This window comes from Chiloscyllium punctatum, chromosome 3 (assembly GCF_047496795.1).
Source record: "Chiloscyllium punctatum isolate Juve2018m chromosome 3, sChiPun1.3, whole genome shotgun sequence".
Lineage (NCBI taxonomy): Eukaryota > Metazoa > Chordata > Chondrichthyes > Orectolobiformes > Hemiscylliidae > Chiloscyllium > Chiloscyllium punctatum.
Window position 1 is genome coordinate 130,115,747 of NC_092741.1, and position 25,685 is coordinate 130,141,431.

General features: G+C 40.2%; 1 protein-coding gene across 4 annotated transcripts in view; it reads left to right on the forward strand.

Annotated features, from left to right (window-relative positions):
- mcph1 (microcephalin 1) overlaps window positions 1–25,685 on the forward strand; it is a 333,731-nt gene that overhangs the window by 101,841 nt on the left and 206,205 nt on the right. For all 4 annotated transcript variants that reach the window (XM_072560569.1, XM_072560579.1, XM_072560560.1 and 1 more), the window contains exons 11-12: window positions 9,185–9,222; window positions 21,393–21,555. In XM_072560569.1, the coding sequence (XP_072416670.1) occupies window positions 9,185–9,222; window positions 21,393–21,555 (201 nt within the window). The remainder of the gene's footprint in view (window positions 1–9,184; window positions 9,223–21,392; window positions 21,556–25,685) is intronic.

Below are 25,685 nucleotides of genomic sequence, written 5' to 3' on the forward strand. Positions count from 1 at the left end.
CTGGCACCTTGAAAGAATTCCCGGAGTCTCATTTGTCTGATGAACTCCTCCGTGTCTGCTGCAAGAACCAGTGGTTCCGTTTTGGTGGTGGGGCAGAAGTTGAGACCCCTGCTCAGGATTTCAATTTCTTCCGGTTGAAGGTTGTGGTCCAATAAGATGATAATAGACTTCCCACAGCGATAATGTTGTCTACTGTGGTGCCAGGGTGGGCTTTGCTATTACTGGTGAGAATGCCAAGTTTCTCCAGTTTTTTGTTCTTGGTTTGCACGTACGTGGTGTAGTTTTGTCGCCTTGTCTGTTTGGCAATGTCGCATAGTTGTACTGCTGTATCCTGAGTGCAGACTCCATCTGAATTTCAAGGTTGTGGCGCCTGCTGTAGAGTTGGTGCACGTGATGATTAAGGAGTTTACGAGAGGGAAATAGAGAGGGAGAGTTAGAGACAGAGAAATGCAAAGTTCCAAGTTCTGATCATCGTGGAGGGATTGGGATCAAGGCTGAGCTAAACTCTGTTTCATGAATGCTAATGAAAGATTAACAAAAAAGCTTGTGATAGCCTCTGGTAACGCACGCACTGAGCTGGACATGACAAAATTCGTATGAAGGTTGTTGATGGAAGTGGTTTTCTTTCAACACTGGTTTTCTGCTTTTCTTGGCCCACGTACTGGATGGGATTTTTGAGAGAGGGGAGGAAGGTAAGATTAAGTGTTTGGCCCTATCCCTCCCCACCCTGCACATATTCGACACTCCCTGTCCCTCACTCACTACCCTGTCCCTCCATTACACGCAATCATCCCATTCAGCCCCTCTTTCAAGGGGCAGCATTTACATATGATGGAGAAAAACCATGTTGTCTTTGTGTTGGAGAAGTCTGCTGTACCTCAACAAGATAATTCCTTCTTTGCTCCTTTAATCAGCTGTACTCTTTCTCTGAATATCATTTTACTATTTATGGGGTTATAAATAAATGCTCAGTACTGCAAAACTTGGTAGGAAGCAGCTAGAAGTGGAAGCTTTTCATCTTGCAATCATCAGAATTAAGGTGTAAGAAATAGACTTGAAACAGACGTGGGGCCATACGGTGGCTCAGTGGTAAGCACTGCTGCCTCACAGCGCCAGTGACCCAGATTCGATTCCAGCCTTGGGTGACTGTATGGAGTTTGCACATTCTCCCTGTCTGAGTAGGTTTCCTCCAGGGACTCCAGTTTCCCCCCTCAATCTAAAAGATGTGCACGTTAAGTGAATTGGTCATGCTCAATTGCCCATAGTGGTCAGGGATGTGCAGCTTAGGTGCATTAGTCAGGGATAAATGTAGGGTAATAGGGCAAGGGTAATAGGTCTGGGTGGGTTACTCTTTGGCAGGTTGTTGTGGACCTATTGGGCCGTAGAGATTCTATGATTCTGTGAAATAGAGATACCATTTTGCACAGAGTTAAAACCACATGACACCAGGTTATAGTTCAACTATGGGCTATAATCTGGTGTTGTATGATTTTTAAAGTTGTTCTCCAACCCCCCGCATCCCCCCAAGTCCAACACTGGCACCTCCACATCGTTTACGTAGTGAGAAGAGGCTGCTTATTGGGCCATAATTGACCAGGAGATACACCAAGAACCGTTAGCTATCAATCTTAATTCTCAGACCAGGCCAGTAGATTCTGATTAGTTAGGGTCTTGCCGTGCGGCTGCAGCACAAGTTAGCTGCATTACTCATTTTGTTTTTAAACAGTTTCAATGAATGTACCCTTTTGTTTTGCTCACTTAAGCCAGGGTCCTGTGTTTTAATATGCATAGCTTCAACACATGCAAATCCATCTCACTGCAGGTCCAACTGATGCTCTTATTATAAGACCAACTTATTTATCAAATAATTTCCAATAACAGAATCCCATCTAATTCTGGATATGCTTTTGTGAAGATTGCAAACTCTGACTGATTGACCATGAGTAGCCTGCTACCAGCTGTAAGTGGTTAGTGGGACATGGTGTTTGATACAGTCTGCTAGTCGTTGGATGTCCAGGCTATATACATAGCATCATATCAGCATTGAAACGCATCTTTTTTCGCTGAACAGCTGTATCCTGTCAGTGGGGAACACCACTTGTAGATTTACTGTGTAGTAACAGTCACCATCTTGCCAGAGGACTATGAAGTTGCTCTCGCATTGGTAACAGGAGATAAGTTTAACCTGAGGGTCACCATGCCTCAAGTAAGCAACAAGGTTGAGAAGGCAGGTCCTTAAAAGTGACCTCAACACATGTGGGAATTGAACTTCCGCTGTTGACATCACCACACCGCAAACCAGCCATCGAATCAGCTGTGCTAACTGCGGGTGGAATGCAGTAATGTAGGAAGAATGTTTATTGCCTTCTCCACTTCAGCATGTGGTACAATCTTCTCTTTGATATCTCACACTCACTCTATCTCTGGTACTGCATTCACCTCCCTGTAAGTCTCATGCTGTACCACTTTCATTATTAATTGCAACATCTTCCCTTACTCATTCTCTAACACCCCAACCCCGCTCATTCTGCAAGCCCTCTTTGCTGTGTAGTCACTCGCTCGGGATGCCTCCACCCAAAGTAACACCTTTATCACTCACTCTAATCTGCTTTTATACCTGCTTCTCTCTCAATCCAAGAGCAAAACAGCCCCCAGAAGAGCAGAAAGAGTCAGGGTGATAGGTGGGCTGCCTGATGTTCGGCATGTGTCCCCTCGCAAAGAGAGGATCCTGACTTTTGATAGCCCTGAGCGACCGACTGAACATGTTGATAATCCTGTACTGATATCAGAGGATTGCCTTCACTTACTGTGCCAGAACCCCTTGAGCAAAGGCTGTCCTCCTCGATTTGACTGAGGACTGCTGACAGCCACGACAAACTGCTTGGTTTTGTGTGTGCCAAATTGTAAGGCAATACTGTAGTACTGAGAGTCTGGTATCTCTAGCTGAATTGCAAAGTGCACAACGACAAGCCAATGCATGGCAGAGTTGTTATAAGCATTCAAATATATTCAGAGTGAGGAAGAACTATGATAGAAGCAAACAAGCCAAAGATGCAAAAGCAGAAATTGCTGGGAAATCTCCTGTTCAGAACTTCACTGTACCCTAAGCATTAACACACAGCTTTCTCTCCACAAATGCTGCCAGACCTGCTGTGCTTTTCCAGCAATTGTTGTTCTTGTTTCTGATTTGCAGCATCCACAGTTTTTTTTTATTTGGGCTAGAAATGCAGCCTGGTTGGTGTCCCTGATTGCATAGTGTCCTTGTTGCAGCATTGAATTGCAATAAGGTTAGGACCCTGGTAAGTGGAACAGAGATGTGACATTCATGTTCTTAGATTTTGGTCCATGGTAGATTCTAATGTCATAAGAACTAGGGGCAGGAGTAAACTATCTGGCTCTTCGAGCCTGCTCCAAGATCATCACTGATCTTATTGTGGCCTCACCTCCACTTACATGCCCTTTCACCATAACCTTTTAATCCCTTTACTGTTCAAACAATTACCTTTATTAGCTTTAAAAGCATTCAATGAGGAAGCCTCAACTACTTCACTGGGCAAGGTATTCCATAGATTTACAACTCTGGGTGAAGAAGTTCCTTCTCAATTCAGTCCTAAATCTGCTTCCCCAAATTTTGAGGCTATGCCCTCTTCTCCTAGTTTCACCCGCCAGTGAAAACATCCTCTCAGCTCTAATCTTACGTACTCCCTTAATAATTTTGTTTCTATAAGGTCCCCCTTCATTGTTCTAATTTCCAATAAATATAATCCCAGTCTACTCAGTCTCTCCTCACAAGCCAACCCCTTCAACTCCAGAATCAACTTAGTGAAGCTCGTTTGCGCCCCCTCTAGTGCCAGTATATCCTTTCTCAAGTAAAGAAATCAAAACTGCATGCAGTACTCCAGGTGTGGCCTTGCCAGTTGTGCAGCTGCAACATAACCTCCCTGCTTTTAAACTAATTCCCTTTAGCCATGAAGGACAAAATTCCATTTGCCTTCTTAATTACCTGTTGCCCCTGCAGACCAACCTTCTGTAATTCATGCACAAAGACACCCAGGTTCCTCTGCACATCTGCATGCTGCAATTTTTTGCAATTCAAATAATAGTCCTTTTTACTGTTGTTCTGCCCAAAACACGTGAGATGGATTTGGCTCATGTCCAAGGAGCATATCCTGATATGTTGCTGCTGGAGATTGGTTGCAGCCAGTGGTGACTGAAGCCAGGTACCCATTCTGACTTGCATCTCAATAATTCTCGGTATTGAGCTTGTTTGTTATATTTAATAAGATAGGAAGCTGACTATTAATGAGGCACCTTGTGGCTTCAATAAGAGGTAATGCGCAGTAATCCTCCTTAGTTCGCAACTTGTTGCCCTATGAAAAGTTTGTTTCATTTCCTCTTAAATGCTTTTGATGAGCTGTGTGATACATCCAACATTGAGATGGGTCTTGCCGGATTTCTTGTTAGATTCCATCACAAATCTTGCCGTAGCCCACGTCATTCAGACCGCTCCATTTAAAATTGTTTATTGTCATATGTACTTGAGTTACAAAAGAACAGGAGTTCACTGAAAACGATACAATGTCGCCAAGATGTTGTCATCTTGGGTACAAAGTACCTAAATGCAAATCTTAGGTGCAAAACGTAGAGAGAATAAACGCAAATGTTACACTGCATTACAGATCTACATGTACAAATTAGGGAAGTAAGAAATAAAGCCAAAAAGACAGACATTCCAGTCTTGCTATAAGGGCTTCTACATGGTCCGCCTGGGCTCCGCCAGTTCTCAACCAGTGGTCATCTTCGCTCCAAGTCCACTGGCTCTGCCATCCCCGCTCTGCTCTCGGCCACTGGATTCTGTGCATTGACTTGGCTGCAGCCATCAGGTACTCACACAAATTAGCCAAGCTTCATAAAGTCAACATGGAATAAACAAAACCATTACTGAACTGAACTAAAACTAACATTTTATCAAAAGACACGAACTAATCAAGGTTGAAGAAAATTTCATCTATTTGATTTATAGTAGTGGGTTAAGTTTCACACAGTAAAGATGAAAGACATAGTTTACAATTGGACATTGGAATTAGACACTGGAATATACAGACCAGCTGTATTGTTGGGAGCTATTTCTGCACAGAGAAAATGGAATTGTGACATGAAGAGCTGTCAGACTCTCAAGGAACAAATAACTTAGTGAGAACATCAGAATGCCATGAACTCAAAGGACAACTCAAACCACTGATGATATAAAACACAACTTAAATAGCTGTAATCTCAGATTAAAACCTTGCCTCCAAGGACATTTTATGGACTTTAAACTGTATTCTTTGACCTTCCTTTTTGAACTAGGCTGTATCACTCTTTAACTTTATATTTATGTCCAAGTATTGTTGACATCTCATCTTTATTACTTTCCTCATTAACAAATTTTAAACGTGATTTTTCTTTTGCACAAGAAAACCTAGCAGTTGGCTCCTTACTAGGCACTGTGAAACTACACCTTTAAACTATGTTGTGCTCAAAGGAAAATAAAACTTAGTTTGTGGTAACTAAGGAGGTTAAAAGAGGGGAGTTGATTCACCCCTCATCACCTGTACTTCTGTGTCACTTTAACAACTACATGTACAGTCATCCAGTGAGGTCTATATTTGAAAGCCTTCTTTCCCTTTCTCAGAAATCTGTCTGCTCTGTTACTGAATTGTTGTCTCTTTAAAAGTTTCCCACTGTTTGTCACTGTTTTACCTTGGCAAGATTTCTTTTTCAACTTACTGAAGTTAATCCTTCTCCAGTCAAATATTTTTAAATTATTGATAATATGAAGGATTGTACCCTTCTCCCACTAATCTCAATTTGATTATATAAGGTCAGAAGTAACATGACATCAGGTCATTGTCCAACAGGTTTATTTGAAATCACAAGCTTTTGGAGTGCTGCTCCTTTGTCATGTGACTTCTGACCTCGTCCATCCCAGTCCAACACCAGCACCTCCACATTATGATTATGTTAGAACTGTTTTACAAATGTTCACCCATTGAAACATACTCCAGTTCATGCCCAAAACTGGATTCAACAATACTGCCCTTCTCCTTGGGCTGGCAGCATACTGACCAAACAATTTTCTGATAATGCATTTCATGAATTTCTTCCTCCTGTTGCCAATTGCCATCTATATTTGGATATTCAAAGTCTCCCATTATCAATATCCTGCAGTTCTTGCGTGGGCTACAGTAATCAATGGTTTCTTAATTTCCTTTGAATTTTGTCTTTTTTGGGAAATTATTTAGCAAGATAATATTTTCCAAACAAAATGGTATTGGCATTTCCTATATACTTATATAGAAATACGTCATCCCAATTCTTAAAGGATAGATCTGCATTCAGATTGCATTTCGTCTTCAGTTTGTTGGCATATATTTTCACTTTTTAAAAATTTTTTCATCTTCATTTTTTGAATAATATCAGGATTATTGGAAGATGATCAATATTAAAAAAAATTACTGATGCAATATATTTTCTTTCAGAATAAAAGCAAAACACTGTGGATGCTCGAGATCTGAAATAAAAATAGTGCTGGAGAAAGCCAGCTATCTCGGAAGCATCACTGGAGAGAAAAACAGAGTTGATGTTGAGTCCAGTTCTGAAGAACGCTTAGATTGAACTCAAAACATTAACTTTGCTTCTCTCTTCCAGATGCTGCCAGACCTGCTGACTTTCTTCAGAACTTATGTTTTCTATTACTAAGAGAAAACATTTTTCTATCAAAGTTGATACCTCAAACGTTATTCATTAGGTTTATTTACTAAATAAAGGAAATAATTTAAATAAAACGAATTGAGTTTGTGACAAGTTCTATGTTCAGTCAAAATACTGATCAAGTATTCCATTAAATCTACTTTTTTATTTTCAGTTGAAATATTCATAATAATAAGTCAAGGTTACCCACAGTGTGACCAAAATGTAATAACTCCATTAGTTAGGAATGGTCGTAAGAGGATCCAAAAATCTCCCCATGCTCACCAATGTGTATTGGGAGTAAGGCAGGGGGGTGGGTGTCTGCTGTGTGGATGGTGCATCCCAGACGCCGCAAAGGGTTCCCAGAATTTCAGATTTCAATCTTCACTGTATGTGAAATCCAGAAATCGTTAAAGGCATTGACTATATTGCAGCAGTAGTCAGAGTTTTTGGAGCATGAAAGGAGTCTCATTGGCCCATCATGTCCGTGCCAAGGACTGAACTAAAGACTTGTACAGCCCTCCGTCGCCCCACTCTGTGCCAAGTTATTCCAATACAGCTACAACACAGGCCTTTACCCAGCAATGTGAAAAGTTGCCCATCTCTGACCTGTCCACAAAATCAGGACAAATCTACTCAGTTGTTGCTGTCTCAGCCTACTCTGAGTCATGAGCAAAACCCTGAAAGATGTCATCAGTAGTGCTATTAAGTAGTACTTAGTCACTGATAACCTGCTGAACAATGCTCACATTCAGATCTGCCTGGATTACTCAGTTCCAGACCTTTTAGGCATATCAGGCAGGGACTAAAGGGATATGGGCCATGTGCAGGCTGATAGGATTAGTTTAAAACAGTATTGTGGCTAGTGCTGACATGGGGGGCCTGTTCTGTAATATTCTAAGTTCTTCGTGTAGTCTTGATCCAAACATGGACAAATTGAGTTAATTTCCACAGGTAAGGTGAGGGTAGTATCCTTAATATCTGGGCAGCAGTGGGCGGCATGGTGGCACAGTGGTTAGCACTGCTACCTCACAGCGCCAGAGACCCGGGTTCAATTCCCGCCTCAGGTGACTGACTGTGTGGAGTTTGCACATTCTCCCCGTGTCTGCGTGGGTTTCCTCCGGGTGCTCCGGTTTCCTCCCACAGTCCAAAGATGTGCAGGTCAGGTGAATTGGCCATGCTAAATTGCCTGTAGTGTTAGGTAAGGGTTAAATGTAAGGGTATGAGTGGATTGCGCTTCGGCGGGTCAGTGTGGACTTGTTGGGCCGAAGGGCCTGTTTCCACACTGTAAGTAATCTAATCTAATCAATTGACTATGTCACCAGGAGTTCTAGCAAAATATGAAGTAAGGATCACGAGGAAAACTCTTGATATTCTGGAGTCACATCTATCACAAGAAGGTAGTACTGGTGGAGACTAATCAACAGCTTTATTGTATAGCTGCAGAAATTCCTCAGCATAATGTCTCCGGCCCAAACATTTTCAGTTGCTTTATCAATGGTCTTCTCTCCCTAAGATCAAGTAGCATAAGGTTTGCAAATGATTGTTGATTGCTGCTGTTTCCAGTTTTTCATGGTGAAACACACTGTAAGTAATCTAATATAAAAATATAAATATAAAACTGACTATGCCTACATGCATTTAGACTGAATAATCTCCAGATTAAGTTAACTAGTGCCAAGTGTTTTTTGTCCTTCACAAGTGTCAGAATATAACTGTCGTGTAGAATAAAATGTAACTAAATCATTGATATTTGATTTAAAACTCCCAACATCAGTATCCTTGCAGTTAACATGGATAAATAATTCCCGTGGCCATAAGAACAGGATAGACACTGATTGTGTCCAGTTGACATAACATCCAGACTTGGAAATATATTGCTATTTTTTCACCATTACTGCGACAAGTGTTGGCACTCCTTACTAGATGTAATGTTTGTATATTTTCCCCACATGGTCTGCAGCATTTCAAGACATTGGCTTGGATTCACCATGCAGAAATATCACTACTTGATGCCCGTTTTCCCTGAATGATATATTTTTAAAAGTTCTTCTATTTTAGGCGCAGAAAATAAAAGTATGGCTCATAACTATAAACAGAAATTGGTGATATTAATTTAAACATTGTTACGTGCAATAATGTAGAAGGAAAGAAGCACTGGCATGCAGGAAATCTAAAATAAATAACAGCAAATAGTGGACACACTCAGCAGATCAGGCACCATCTCTTGAGAAACAGCGTTAACATTTCAGGCCTGTGATTCTTCATCAGAACTGTGAAAGTACTCTCTTGTATTACATTAAACTGTTTTATCAGCAAATTACAACAATCTCTTTGACCACAATCTGCTGTTCCGGTTCTTGCAAAATCCTTGCTGTAATTGTGTTTATCAGCATGACCAGGAATGATTATAGGCTTTAAGAATTGATTCTGATTTTCTTTATTTTCCTAGCCAAGCAGAACACTAGTCATGACGAGTATGCCTTCAGAGTAAGTACTAAATTTCTTTTTATTTTGATTTTCTCTGAACCTTAATAAAAAGTTCTAACCTTGGAAAGTTGGCAGCTACATGCTGTTGTATGTTCAGAAGGAAGTTAGATTTAACATGTGATAAAGAATGTATTATGTTTGAGTTAAAAATGATGTACAAGGAAACTTGTGCTAAAACAGCAATGAAGTTTTCGGTCTTAGTTCTTCAACAGTGGTTGCTTGTATGAACTCTGTGTAGAAATTGCTCTCAATAACATTATTTTGTTTCTGGTTTCTTGCATTAAAATAAAGTGTTGCCCATTAAAACCTTTTGTATGAGAACAGCAGTAAGCCATTCTTTTTTCATATTTAGGTACAACTTTAAATTGAAAGTTTTTTTTTGTTTTCCTCAAGTCTCTTGAGGAGTGATTCCTGGTTCAGTAAGTGTAATGTATTTTGTTCACCAAGTATATAGTTTTGAATTCTAACTTTTTTGAATCTTTGAACTCCTTTTTTCTCATGGCCTTTAGCCTTACATGTGGCCTGAAACAATTAAGGTTGTATGAGTAATAGTGATAAAATTATGATGGCTTTCAGACTACAGGTTCTCAAGCTTGCATATGTTAGTTTGCAGGTTCTGGGAAATGCAGGCAAAAGCAGTAGGTTGTGATCTTTCCTTTTCAGCAATAGAGAAGAATGACTTTGTCACATGATGGCTAGTGAGGATCAGACAAGAAAAGCAACGTTGTCGACCAATTTTGCGTTTTAATCTACCATGCCCATTTGTGCAAAGTACCTTCTGTGTCCATTTACCGTTTGCTCCATTCTTGCTGTGGTCCATGAATGTTATGCATTATATAAAACCAGTTTTGGTTGAATGCATTCTGACATGATGCAAATCCTCATCTGTGTGCATTTCTGTTATCTGGCACTGTACTGATATCCTGAGATTCCAGAACAACCCCACACAATATTAAATATTTGCTTCTGTCCACAAAATTTATTAGACATCATAATGCTGTTTGACCATTTTGCTTAAAAAGATGATGGTTTCAACAGCTGCATACACTGCTGGTTTTCCCTTCAGCACTCCATTCCAGCATTTTGCAGCAAAGAGCTTTTTGGCAAGAAAATTTAAATTGCACTTTGTCCTAATAAAGTGATTAAATTATTTGTTCTAGCTGCCAACTCAAGATTCTGCTCAGATCTCCAGACCATAATAGTCTTAACATGACCAATTCTCCTACTTCTGGTATTTAGGCACTCAGTACACTTAAAAACATTTTTCCAGCAGATGACTATCACACTGTAGCTTTCTTGCTATCTCTGATTCGTCTTTTCATTTAATGTGAGTCATAATCTGGACATCATCAACTGGTAAACCTATTTGACTTCCTCTAATTTATGCTGTCTGGAAAAAGATGCATTCCTCCTTGAACTCTACTTTCCCATTCAATTCTTATGTTCAAACAGTCATACCTTGTTAAAGATTCTGATCCTTTCTTTAGAAGTCTGCTACATTTTTCCACAAATTTCTCTGACACTCATTTTTCCTACTGTTTGTTGGCTTTAGGCAATGTCACCTCTTGCATTCTCTTTGACAATCTGCCTTACCTATCTACACCTCTTCATTGACTGGTTACCTGCAGTCATTAGATTCTCATCTATTGATTTATGCTTAATTCTATAGCTCTTGGTTATGTAATCTCTGATTTGTCCTGCTTTAACCCATATTTGCATATGGACTGCAACCAAGCTCACCTTGTTGGTTTGCACCTTGCCCTCTTGCATTCTCTACCTATCCCATACCCTGCTGCCTCCTTGTGAACCCTATTTAATATGTACACATCAGCTTCCATATCTTTTTCTTCTGTATTCCAGTCAAGCTTTCCCTCCTGCTACCAATGTATGGCCTTCCTACGTTTTTAATCTATTTTGTGTCCAACCTAGCAACTCTTAGTTCTAACACCAAGTCTGAGCACCTCATCAATTTATTCTAGTATTGAGTCCACTTGGCACCACTTCACATCACTCTTCTCACTGCCACTGATCATCTTCAAACCTTTGTGTTTCTGTCACCTTTGAGGTTCTCATTTAATTCAGTTCATTGCCTGAAATCATCTTCATGATCTTGTCATTATCATCTGACCAGTTAATGAAGCTTCGGTCCAGTGCTTGTCAGAATTGTCAGAACACACTTCAGTCACTGGTCCACACTCTTTCTAAATGGAAATCATTGTCCACTTGTCAAAGAATAGCCAATTAGTCTTGTTCCTTTCAGGTCTAATTTCTCCACCTTGTCCACGATCCCTGAATGTTTAATTTATTTCTTTACTGTGTGCGAATATCTTGTTTGATGCTTCTGGCCACATCTCATTCATGCAGTTATCATCTGTCATCCCCAAGGAACCTTCCTTGGTCTCCTTCTATTTCTCAGCTGCATGTTGTTTTTCATAACATGATCTAGACACACAAATGCCAGTTTTCACACGTGGGTGGCACGGTGGCACAGTGGTTAGCACTGCTGCCTCACAGCGCCTGAGACCCGGGTTCAATTCCCGCCTCAGGCGACTGACTATGTGGAGTTTGCACGTTCTCCCCGTGTCTGCGTGGGTTTCCTCCGGGTGCTCCGGTTTCCTCCCACAGTCCAAAGATGTGCAGGCCAAGTGAATTGGCCATGCTAAATTGCCCATAGTGTTAGGTAAGGGGTAAATGTAAATGTAGATGTAGGGGTATGGGTGGGTTGCGCTTCGGCGGGGCGGTGTGGACTTGTTGGGCCGAAGGGCCTGTTTCCACACTGTAAGTAATCTAATCTAATCTAATCTAATCTAATGCTGATAGCACCCCATTCCATCTCTCCATCATTCTCTCAGAACCTCTCTCTCTCTCCAACTTGTCCGATACATTGTTCAATATCAAGCATTGAGTGAACAGAAATTTTCTCCAATTAAATAGTAGAAAACATCAAGGTCTGTGTTCCATGGGTACGAACTGCATCCTGATTCCTGAAGAAGGGCTTATGCCCGATACTTCGATTCCTCCTGCTCCTTGGATGATGCCTGACCTGCTGCGCTTTTCCAGCAACACATTTTCATCTCTGATCTCCAGCATCTGCAGTCCTCACTTTCTCCCCTACGGACTGCATCCGTCATCCAGGCTGCTGTCTGAGATTAAACCAGACTATTCATAACCATAGTGTTCTCTTTGGCTTTGAAATGAGTTTCAACTATTTATCTGGACCATCAGTATGAGCATTTATTTCCATCTGCAAAATGTTGTGCAACTCTTTCCTCCACTCATCTGCTGAAACCACCAGACATGATTATTGTAATGCATTCTTGGCAGATCTCCCACATTCTACTCTCTGTAAATTTGTCATCAGCTAAAACTTTGTTTCTGTGTCTTTAATTTCAACAAGTCAGTTCACCCAGTATTGCTGTGCTCACGAACCTATTTTGGTTCCTGGTTAAAATTTTAGAATTCTCATACTTGTTTTCAAATTACTGTGATCTCATTCTTCCCAATCTACATAATGCCCTGCAACCTCGCAACATTCTTCTGGTTCTGGCTTTAAGCTGTTTGAACACTCTGCTCTGAAATCCCATCTAAAATCTCCCTCTCTCCTCTTTCAGGTTCTCCTTAAAATTTAAATCTTTGATCAAGCTTTTGGTAATCTTTGCCAATGTCTCATTGTGCAGGGGGAGTTAAAGTGCAGTAGAGCAGTTGTGATACAGAACTGCATTGTCAGGGGCACAGATAGGCATTTCTGTGGCTGCAAAAAGGTTTCCAAGTTGGACTGTTGCTTCCCCGGTGCCATGGTCATGGATGAGCAGACCTGGGACATTCTCAAAAGGGAGAATGAGTAGCCAAAGATTGTAGTACATATTGGTACTAATGACGTAGGCAGGAAGAATGATGAGGCCCTACAAAGGGAGTTCAGAGATTTAGGTAGTATATTGATAAGCAGGACCGTGAGCATTGTAATCTCAGGATTACTCCCTATGTCATATGCCAGTGTGGTGAGAATAGAAGGTACTACAGTTAAATACCTGGGGAAAGAGTTGGTGTAGGTGGGAGAGGTTCAGAAATGTGGATCATTAGGATGTCTTCCATTGGCACCTGTACAAGGAGCACCGGTTGCAAACTAGAGGGACATCAGTGTTTGGCAGGGAGGTTTGCTCATGTCACACGAGAGGGTTTGAAATAGTGTGGTGTGGATGTGGAAACCAGAATAGTAGGTCAGCAAGTGAAATAAAGAGTTAAAGATTAAAGCCAGCAAGGAAGGACAGATGTACTTGTATTCTTTTAAACACAAGTATTTGTTTAAATAACAGTCTGACAAGATGAACTTTGTGCTTGGATTGGTACTCTTAACTGTGATGAAGTAGCTATTACAGCAATTTGGTTGAGAGCGGTAGAAGACTGGTCACTTAATGTTCTGGGCATTTGATGTTTCAGATAAGATAGAGAGGGATGTAAAAGGGTGGGGGAGTTGCATTACTCATTATAGTGAATGTCACTGGGGGAGGTCACCTTGGAGGGCTCATTCAGAGAGGCCATGTGGGTGGAGCTCAGGAATAGGAAGGAACCTAGGAGTTGCACTTGAGGCCTGCCAACATCAGCCGGAGATAGAGGATCAGACATGTGGACAGGCGATGGAAAAATTTTAAAATGCCAGGGTTGATGTGAGGGTCAGTTTAATTTCTCCTCTGTTGACTGGGATTCACTTAGTGTCTGGAGCTTGAATGGTAGGGGGGAGTCTTGTTGGGTGCATCAGAAGGTTTCTTGAGACAAAATGTAAATAGTCCAACTAACGAAGGGGCCATGCCAAACCTGGTATTGGGGAATAAGCCCAGCCAGGTGATCCAAGTTTCAGTGTGGGTGCATTTCTGGAACATTGAGTTTTAAGCTACTTATGGATTAGGATAACAGTAGTCATCGGGTATAAGTACTAAATTAGGGGAAGGCTAACTGCGACAAAATTAGATAGGAACTGGGAAATGTAGGTTGGGGATGGCTGTTTGACATCTGTCATGTGGGAGTCTTTTAAATGTCACATGATTAGAGTTCAAGAGTAGCATGATTCTGTGAAAATGAAGGATAAGGATGGCAAGATGTTGCAACCTTGGATGATGAGAAATTGTGAGCTTAGTCAAAACGAAAAGATAGGCATTCATAAGGTTTAGGAAACTGAAGACAAACTGAGCCCTCAGAGAATGTAAAGAAAGCAAGAAAGGCTGAGGGCTAAAAAGGGCCATGAAATTTCCTTGGCAAACAGGAATAAGCAAAATCCCAGGGCATTTTATATGTATATAAGGAGTAAGAGGATAGCTGGAGAAAGGTTTGGTCTGCGAAAAGATACAATAGGGAATTTCTGCCTGGAGCCAGAGGACATACATGCGGTCCTTAACAAATGCACTTCAGCAGTATTCACAACTGAGAAGGACAAGGTGACTGGTGAGTCTTGGGAGGGGTATTTTGATATTCTAGGACATGTCAATATACACGACATGAGGTGGTGTATGTTTTGAAAAGCATTAGGGTAGACAAGTCTTCAGTACCTTTATGGGGTATGCCCCAGAATACTGAGGGGAGCAAGGGAGAAACTTGCTGGGGCCTTTTACAAAATCTTTGGATCCCCTTTCGTCATAGGAGAGGTCCTATAAAAGTGGACAATAACCAATATTGTTTCTTTGTTTAAGAAGCACAGTAGGGATAATCTTGGACATTACAGGCCATCTAGCCTTACATCAGTGGTAGAGAAATGGTTGGAGAAAATTCTCAGGGGCAAGATTCGCTCATATTTGGAAAAATATGGACTTACTGGTGATAGGCAGTGGGAGAGGTAGTGTCTCACAAACTTGATTGAGTTTTTTGAGGAAGTGACAAAGATGATTGAGGATAGGGCATTGGATGTTGTCTTCATGGACTTTATTTGACAAGGTCCCTCATGGTAGGCTGATATAGAACATGAATTTCATGGAATCTGCAGTGATCTAGTAACATGGATACTGAACTAGCTTGGTCATAGAAAGCAATAGTGCTGGAAGGGTGTTTTTCTGACTGGAGATCTGGTGACCAGTGATGTTCCACAGGAATCAATGCTGGGACTCCTGTTATTTGTAATATACATACACAAATTATTTGAAAGAGGATGAAGGTGGTCTGATTAGTAAGTTTGTGGATGACACAAAGATTGGTAGAGCTGCGGATAGTGAGGAGGATTGCCAGAGATTACAGCAAAATATAGATAGGCTGGGTACTTGGGAAGAGAAATGACAGGTGAAATTTAGTCTGGAGAAATTTTGAGGTGAAGCATTTTGGAAGGTCCAATGCAGGAGGGAAGTATACAGGAAATAGCAGAACTTTTGGAAGCATTAACATACAGAGGGATCTAGGCTTGCAGGTACACAGTTCCCTGAAAGTGGCAACAAAAGTGAATCAGGTAATCACAAAGGGGTATGGCGTGTTTGCCTTCATTGGCTAGGTCATAGAATATAAAAATTGGCAAGTCATGTTGCAGCTGCAAAAACTTTAGTTTGGCCACGTTTAGAATATTACATTCAGTTTTGCTCAGTACACTATCGGCAGGATGTGGAGGCTTTGGAGAGAGTACAAAAAGCTTTACCACAACATTGCTTGGTTTGGAGGGTATTTGCTGTGAGGAGAGATTGAAAAAAAATGTATTTTTATTTATTTTATTTTATTTATTTTATTTTTATTTTATTTATTTTATTTATTTTCACGTGAATGTCAGACTTAGGGATGACCTGATAAATTTGCAAATTATTAGAAGCATGGATAGAATGGATATTAGGAGCCTTTTTTTTCCCCAAGGGGAGAAACGTTTAAGGTATACCACAGGTTTAAGTTACAAGGGGAAAGATTTAAAGGAGATGTGTCAGGCGAGTTTTTTATTACAAAGCAGATACATTAGCAATGTTTTAAGAGTCATCTTGACAGATACTTGAAAGGTAGGGAGTAGAAGGATATGGACCACTTAGAGGCAAAAGGTTTTTAGTTTAGAAAGGTGTCCTCTGTTGATGCAGGCATGTTGGGCTGAAGGGCCTGTTCCTGAACTGTACTGCTCTTTGTTCCTTGAATGTTACTTGCCAGTTGTCAGCCGAAATTTGGGCATTGTTCAGATCTTATTGCATTGAACATGGACTGGTTCAGTTATCTGAGGAGTCACAAATGGTGCTGAACATTGTGAAGTCACTAGCAAATACCTACATTCTGGCCAACAGTAACCCCTAATTGAAAATCATAAAAACCAAATGATCAAATCAATATTAAATTTCTGTTTGTAGAAGTTTGATGCGTGCAGAATTGATTGTCATATTTCCTAGATCAGCAACTAAACTTCAAAAATACCTTTTGCCTATAATCCGCTTTGTGATGTCTGTTGGCATGTCACATAATTTATAAGTGCAATGCTTTTGTTCTGTCACTCATCTATTGTATCCATTTTTAGAAGCAACACTAGCCTTTCAATCATGGAACCTTAGAGCACAGAATGACTTTTAGCCCATTGAATCAGCCAGCTCTTTGAAAGAGCTTCCCAATTAGTTTCACACTCCTGCACATTACCCGCAGCACTATAAATGTCTCTTCTAAAAATCTACATTCAATTCCCTTTTAAAGGTTACTATTGAATCTATTTCCACCAGATTTTCGCATGTTTCCTGGAACATTTCTCAAATATCTTCAATCTGAACTCTGGTTATTGACCTTCCACTGAGTGGCTATAGTTTCTCTTTATGAATACCTACTTCACTGCTCTCCACATTTAAATTTAAGTGCCTCTGTTAAATCTGCCCTTCATTTTACTGGATGTAGAGAATGAAATTCAAACACCTCTTCTCCATTTATGGATTCCTGATGAACTGTAAATTGTTGATATGTAAAACTGCATTCAGAAATGTCACTAGCACAGGCAGTAATTTTGTGTGTCTCTTAAATTATGTATCTTTAACACTTGACCTGTTCAGTACATGAAGAGCAGTGATGGGCTTCGGCTCAGCACGTCTATCTTAATTAATGTAGTTACATTGACCATATCTATTGCCTCTACTTAATTATGCATGAAAGGAGAAAAGAGAAACCAGAACGTCCACACTTAAGTAACATTCAGTTCCCAAAGAGGATTGCTGCAGGAGAAGTACTATTGTAATTTGCGCTTCTACGTTCTGGAATAGCATTTCAAATAATCAATAGCACAAAAGAAGCAATACTTTTGTGTTTGTTGCTTTTGATGTACAAATGCCTGCTAACCTTTGTTCACAGTATCTCACTTCTTGGGCATATGGTTTGCCAATTAGCTAGTAAATTTATGGTCATGAAGGGTGAAGGCATTTAAGAAGGCTGCACCTTGTTGCAATGATATATTCTATATTTGACGCAGGTGTTATACTCCTGTCACTGTTTTAAAAAAAAGGTCTATGTATCATGGGACTTGTTATCCATAATACAGCAGAAAGACATTTAGAACAGTTGAATTTTGGCCTTTGTGTCCAGCATGCACATTTTGGACCACAAGGTAGCAGCAGAATTAAAGTCAAGATTAGAGCAGCGCTGGAAAAGCACAGCAGGTCAGGCAGCATCCGAGGAACAGGAAAATTGACGTTTCTGGCAAAAGCTTTTCACCATTCGTTTTTCCTGCTCCTTGGATGCTGCCTGACCACCTGTGCTATTCCAGCACCACTCTAATCTTGACTCTGATCTCCAGCATCTGCAGTCCTCACTTTCACCTTGCGGCAGCATTAGGCCATTTGGCTCAGAGTCTCTTCTACTATTTGATCATGGCTAATATGCTGTTCAATCCTATCATCTTACCTTCTCTCCATAGCCCTTGTTCCCCTTACCAATCAAAACTTATCTATCTTTGTTTTAAGTGTACTCTGTCTCAAATGACATGGCCTCCACAGCCTTCTATGGCAATGAGTTCCACAGATTCGCCCATCCTCTGGCTTAAGAAATTCTTCATCGCAGTTCTAAAGGGTTATCTGTGCACTCTGAAGCTGTGCCCTATGAGTGGAAATATTTTCACGCCCACTGGATCCAGACCTTTCAGTATTCTGTAAATTTCAATGAGATCCCTCTCATCATTTGAAGTTCCATAGAGTGTCGACCAAGGGACCTTGAAGTCTCCTCATTTGACAAACACTTCACTCTCAGAATCATTCTTATGAATCTCCTTTGGAACTCCTCCAAAGCCAGCATATCCTTCCTTAGATATAGGGCTCAAAACTGCTCACAATATTCCAAATGTTTTCTGACCAGAGCCTCATACAGTCTCAGCTCTTGAAATGAATGCTAACATTGCGTTTGACTTCCGAACTGTCAACTGAACTTGCATAGTTTAGATTAGAGTGGTGCTGGAAAAGCACAGCCAGTCAGACAGCATCCGAGGAGCAGGAAAATCAATGTTTCAGACAAAAGCCCTTCATCAGAAGCGTCGATTTTCCTGCTCCTCTGATGCTGTCTGATCAGCTGTGCTTTTCCAGCACTTGTAGAACTTTGCTGGTCACTGACTTCCATCCTGAAAAAGGCCCCTTTATTCTCACACACTGCCTTCTACCAGTTAGCCAACCTCTATCTATGCCAGTACTTTGCCTCGAACACCATTGGCTTTTATTTAGCAGCCTCCTGTGTGGCACCTGGTCAAAGAACCTCTGGCAATCCAAATAGATCATGTCCACCTGCTCTATGTCTAACTTTCCCCTTACCACCTCAAAGAATTCTAATATATTTTTCAGGCATGACCCCCCCATCCCCCACCCTTGACACAGCTGTGCTGACTCAGTCCTATTTTATAATGCACTTCCATGAACTCCACAGTCTTATCCTTAATAAAGGATTCGAAAATCTTAACGATTCAGGTCAGGCTAAGTGGCCAGTCATTTCCTGTCTTTTGCCTCCCTGCCGCCTTATCTCCCTGCCTCCTTAAACAGGGTTGTTAGATTAGCCATTTTATAGTTCTCTGGGACCCCCTCTAACTATAGTGATTCCTGAAAGCCATAGTGATTGCCCCACAATCTCCTTCAGAACGTTGGGTGTGGTCCATTTGGTCCAGGTGATTTATCCATTTTCAGACCTTTCAGCATCCCCAGCACTTTCCCCTTAGTGATGGCCACTACACTCCCCTCAACACCCAGATTCTCTTGAGGTTCTGGTATGTGTCTGGTGTCTTCCACCATGAAGATTGAAGCAAAAAGCACCCTTTCAGTTCCTCCTCCATTTCTTTGTTCTCCATTACTACTTCTCCAACTTCATTCCCCAGCGGTCTGATATCTACTTTTGCCTTCCTCTTGACATTTATAGATCTAAAAAAACTCTTGCATTTTCTTTGCTATATTGCTAGTTAGCTTATTCTCCTATTTCATCTTCTTCCTGATTATTGCTTTTTTTTAATTGTCTTTTGCTGGTTTTTAAAAGCTTTCCATTCCTCTGGCTTTGTATTAATCTTCACCACATTCCATGTTTTTTTCCTTTGGCTTTATGCTGTCCTTGACTTCCCTTGTCAGCCATGGTTGCCTAGTCCTCTCGTGTGTTTCTCCTCCCTTGGAAGGAATTTCTGTTGTACCTCCTGAATTACTACCATTGTTGCTCCATTGTCTTCCCTGCTCAATTCTGGCCAACTGCTCCCTTACATCATTGTATTTACATTTATTCAATTGTAATAGTCTTCCATCTGATTCTAGCTCCTCCTTCTCAAAATCTAAGGTGAATTCTAATATATTGTGGTCACTGCCCCCTAAGGTCCCGTAAGCTGCCTAATTAAGTTTGCTTCAATACGCATCACCAAATCCAGAATTGCCAGTTCTGTATTTGGCTCTACCACAAAAACTATCTTGTAGACTTCCCCAAACTACTTCCCTTGTGATCCGCTACCAACCTCATTTTTCCAGTCAACCTGCATGTTGAAGTCTCCCATGATTATTTCTAATAGTGCCTTTCTTACATGTCTCTTTTATGTCCTGATATGTTGTCTGCCCAATTTCCCGATGACTGTTAGAGAGTTTCTGCATAACACCCATTCAGGTCTTCTTACTTTTGTGGTCCTCTACTCTAACCACACAGGTTGTATACTTTCTGACTCTATTATCACTTCTTGCTGTTGATTAAACTTCATTTCTTGCTTAGAAAGAATGCTATCTCTACCTTTAGTTATAGAATTCCCTGCTACTACCACATTTCTTTTTGTTACCCCTACTTGATTGGCCTCCTGTACCATGGTGCAGCGGTCAGTTTTCTTATCTTTTGTGAAAGGTACACCCCTTTTCCTCACCACACAGTGAGAAAGTGCCTCATACCTGTTGAACAAGGTCAAGATCTGAGGCTCCTCCGATGCTAACTTAATTTTCTTCTACTTGCCTCTATTGTCATTATACCTTTCTGACCCTGACCACTGGCAGGGTTTGAATTACTTAACCTACAGGGTGTGACTGCCTCCTGAAGCACATCACCTAGGAAACTTGCCCTTTCCCTGATGTGCTACAATGTTTGAAGCTCAGACTCTGAGCCAGCGTTCCATGAGTAATCAACACTTGTGCAGATGTGAACCACAATGGAGTCCACCAGCTCTGTCATGTTGACACAACGCATCACATGGCCTAGCATCTCCAAATCATTTAATAAATTTCTATTTTATGTTTTTAATTTTCTTTCTGGTCTTCAGTTTTTAATCTGTAAAATATTTGTCCAATTTACTTTTAATCTGGAAGAAATTTAGAATAGGTTAACAAATTTGCAGTTACCAACTAATGAATTTACAGCTTTCTTGTGTTGTCCCTTTTATTTTACCCTACTGTTTCGGATTCTTGAGCCTCCTTCCCTGCTGGCTTCCCTCCCTCTCTCACTCTCTGGGCTTCGAGGCAAGTGTGTAGCCATATGAACCTCAGTCTCAACTTTTATTTCCTGCTCAGTCTCCGTCTCTTAACACACTGGCTCCCCTTTCCCCTTATACCCTAAATTCCCTAAGACCTTACCTGCACATTAAAGAGCAGAAGTACTGAGATGTTTAAAAATTAAAGATGTGTAATTAAAACTTGGGAAGATTTGTATGAACTATGTTTCCTTATCATGTTTGGACCCAGTTAGTCCATGTAATCTGTTCATAACATTTTACAACAATTTCTTGATAGTGTGTTATTTAAAATGTCTTTTACATGTGTTTTCTTCTCAAACAGGAATCAAATTATTGTAATGCAAGTTGTGAAACACCTCGGTGGCTTTTTGTTCTCAGACCAAGTGAATGAAACAACAACTCATGTTGTCGCAGGACACCCACGACGTACATTGAATGTCTTGTTTGGAATTGCCCAGGGATGTTGGATTTTGTCCTTTGACTGGGTATGTTAACCTTATAGAATCGCCCATTATTCAGTGTATTTTGCCAAAAAAAAAATTTGAGGAAATGCAAAATAAATTAACAGATTTGCGAAAATGCCGCATTCAAGATAATTGCAGAAAGTTGGGGGTGGGGGTCCAATATGTTGGCATAGATGGAAGGTTGACTGGATAACTGAAAACAGACTAGACAGGTATGCGTCTTTTTCACTCAAAATGTAATGAGTTATATGGCACAATGATTACTGCTCCAATCTGAATTGTTTACAATTTTTATAAATGACTTGGAAGAAGGAATGGAAGGCATTGTTGCCGAATTTGCTGGCGATGCAGATACATAGAAAGCTAAGTTGTGAAGAGGATATAGATAGGCCAATCGAGTGGGCAAACATGGAAAATGTAAAATTATCTATTTTGGCAGGAAGGATGTTAAAAGAGATATTACTGAATAGTGAGTGAATAAAGAGCTCGGAGATGTCCAGGGATGAATTAACCAGGTGCAGTGAGAAAGCTAATAGAACATTTATCATTTATTATGAGAGGAATTGAATACATAGGTAGAGAGGTCATGCTTCAGTTATATAGGGCATTGTGAGACCACACCTGAGGTACAATGCACAATATCCTTCTTTTAGGGATGATCAAAACATTTGAAGCAGTTTAGAAATGGATTACTGCACTAATAGGTAGAATGAGTGCAACAAAAACAGAAATTACTGGATAAACTCAGCAGGCCTGGCAGCATCTGTGGAGAGAAATCAAAGTTAATGTTTTGGGTCCAGTGAACCACTTTCAGAACAGGTGGGTGAGGTGCTTTACGGAGAAAATTTGGAAAGACTAAGCTTGTAACGACCAGATCCGCCATGATCTTATTAAATGGTGGAGCAGGCTCAAGGGGCCAAATGGCCTACTTCTGCTCTGTATTCGTATGGTAAAAATAATTTATTCTTTGATTTTAGCACTTCTGTTCAGAGAAATTAAAGATGGCCAACACTACAGGCTCACATCCCCTGAAAGAGGAAAGGAAAATATATAGCATTACATCCTTCTGAAATTATTATAACCTACGTGAAAGTTATTGAAGAAACTCAGCAGGTGTGGCTGCAGTTGTGCTTTCTTTCTGCAGATGTGGCTAGACCTTCTGAATTTCTCCAGCTATTTCTGTTTTTCTGTCAGATTTCCAACATCTAGTTCTTTGTTTCGTACGATCTAAGTGGATAGTCTGCATGTTCAGTATTTCCTTTGACATTCACCCTTGAAATCCATTTGCCTGTTTCATTGTACTCCCAAGATTGTTTATTTACTCTTCAATGTTTCCTTGCTTTTTCTTTCCATTTACAACTTGTTAAAGTTTATTTTCTTCCACATCCCCAGGAATTTGCCTAAATATTGCCAAGTTAATTCTGCAAAGACTTAGATTTGAGCTGTAAAAGCCATTTGCCTTACCTTCTGTTATATCCTATGGACTCCCCGGTTATTCCATAAGTTAACTGCAGTACCTTTATAATTAGACCTGTATATATGTATTTTCTTACCTTTCATTGCTTTGTTATTTGCTAAGTTCCCATGCTCTGACTACTGTTGAAAATTATGTTCAGAAGATTTCTGTGATGTTTTGTGAGTACCTCTACCCAACCAAGCAATTTCTCTTTTTGAATAATCTAACTCTCCTCTACCATTTTATTGTCAAATGTATTTAATCCTTAATTATATTTTCCCTTAACTTATCAAATTTCTTATGAAACATCTTAAATATTTAGAAATCAAAATACCAAATTTTGATTTCCTTTTCCTGATTGGTTTATAAATAGAATGTTTATCTTGTGTACATATAATATGTGAAATAGAACATTTAAAATGCAAAGTACTTCATTACACTGTTGATAAGTGATTGGGCCCAGGAGCTACAATGGAAAAGAGTTCTGATCTTATTGTGATTGTAAGGTCACCCATGCCTAAAATTAATTGATGCCAGGTGAGGACATTACTTCCAAAATTCAGTGAAGACCAGAATTTGCTGTGGCAGACATAGATACTCATGTATAATTTTTAATTTACTACCTGACAATTTGCTGAAAGTGTGGGCGGATAATGGCCCAGTGAGGTAAGTAGGAAATCTCGAACCAGAGTGCACAGAGGTGGCAACCACATACCTGGTTAACGAACAAGATTGAAGGATTGTGAAATCAACGGTATAAAGTCTGAAACCAAAGTGTGGATGTTCAGTGTAGAATAAGTAAAATAAAGGGAGGGAAATGCAGCTTAGACTAATAAAGGAAAGACAGAGCAAAGAAAACCTCCAACAATTAGAATCTGCTGGAATGTGACTACACATTTGAATAGTTAATATTCAACAACAGAAGCTGTTATTAATTACCATTGAGTATTAGTAAAAGGGTACTTGGACTTGTAATGATGAAACTTGACTCCCAAATTTAGCATCTACACGCTCTTCATTTGTTGTGAACCAAGTGGAGATTTGTAGCAGTTTCTTAAGAAAGATGTTTTATAGCCACCACAATCCTTGGGGACTGTAGGGTTGCTCTCTCATTAAAGACCAGCAACTGGTAGTGCCTTCACCTGAGGCTCACTGTGCCTCAGGTGAGGGAAGAGGTTGAGAAAGGAAGACCTTCATCGTGCTCTGATGGTCAAAAGCTATGAGCTGCCCAAGCAACCAACAGAAAACATAATTAAAAATCACTTCCTTGGACTTTGACTGTAAAGCACAATCGAAATCAACTAAAGTCGAAGATTAATGAACAGACAACTGATATATCAAACTAAAGGAAAAGGTAAGTTATCCATAAACTGACTAACGAAATATCTCTGATGAAACACCTTTGTTCTTTGTCACGCCATGACTGATATATATCAGAGTTATTCACAGCTCTACAACAGGTTTTTATTAAGTTTTACCAGGTCAAAACTTCAACTGTCCTTGAACAATTGTTTTATTTTGAGTATTTTTCCTGGATCTGATTATCACCTAGAAGGCACACCTTCCTTAAATATTCAAGAGCCTGTTTAAGTTCTATTCCCTTACTTTTGAACAAAAACTGAAATCTTAACAACATCCTTTTTGGTCATGAAAACAAAACCATCCTTTTTGTTTTTGCAGATGTGACTTTTTTGCCGCATCTAAGCTGCAGCTATCTCTTTTCAGTGAGATGTATGTGAGGTGTTAAAATTATAATTTGGCACTTCAGTGAGTTTCTGCTTAAATATGTCTCCCATGTCCATCCGATTATATGGGCATTTCTCCAAACTCATATGTTTAAAGGGACATGTTAGCAATAAAATTGCTTGCAAAGTTCCGTTTCTGTGACATAACGCATTTCAGTGGTGAGGCAGAGAACACTGCAGCTTTAGCTGAGGTATTAGTGGAATGGTAACAATTTTGACAACAACCTTTGGATATTAATGTTTAACAATGCATTATTCCTTATCTAAAGTTATTGTTGTGTTTGTACATAAGTGAGTGCCATTGGACTCATTGTTATCAAGAGAGTAAATTCTGGCATATTAATGATTTGTGCTTTTCTTATAGCTCTGTTGATAAATATCACATACTGAGGTTCAGAGGCATATGGTCTGGGAAGATCCACATGTGATGCCTGACTGAAAATGAAATTCAACTGTGCTGTTCTGAGTTCAGCCATTCCTATTCTGAAGTACCGTTAAATTACTCCAGATGTTAGTTTAGATTAGATTAGATTACCTAGAGTGTGGAAACAGGCCCTTTGGCCCAACTAGTCCACACCGACCCTCCGAAGAGTAACCCACCCAAACCAATTTCCCTCTGACTAATGCACCTAACACTATGGGCAATTTACTATGGCCAATCCACTTGGCCTGCATATCTTTGGACTGTGGGAGGAAACTGGAGCCCCCGGAGGAAACCCACGTAGACACTGGGATAATGTGCAAACTCCACACAGACAGTCGCCCAAGGCTGGAATCGAACCTGGGACCCTGGTGCTGTTAGGCAGCAGTGCTAACCACTGAGACACCTGTTTAATAAATGCAGTGCATGTTTCAACTGTGTGATTTAAAACACAGCACTCACCAGCTTATTGTTGCTACTCTTAAAAATTTCTAAAGGTGACAAGTCTTTAATTGGTCTACTTTGTGAT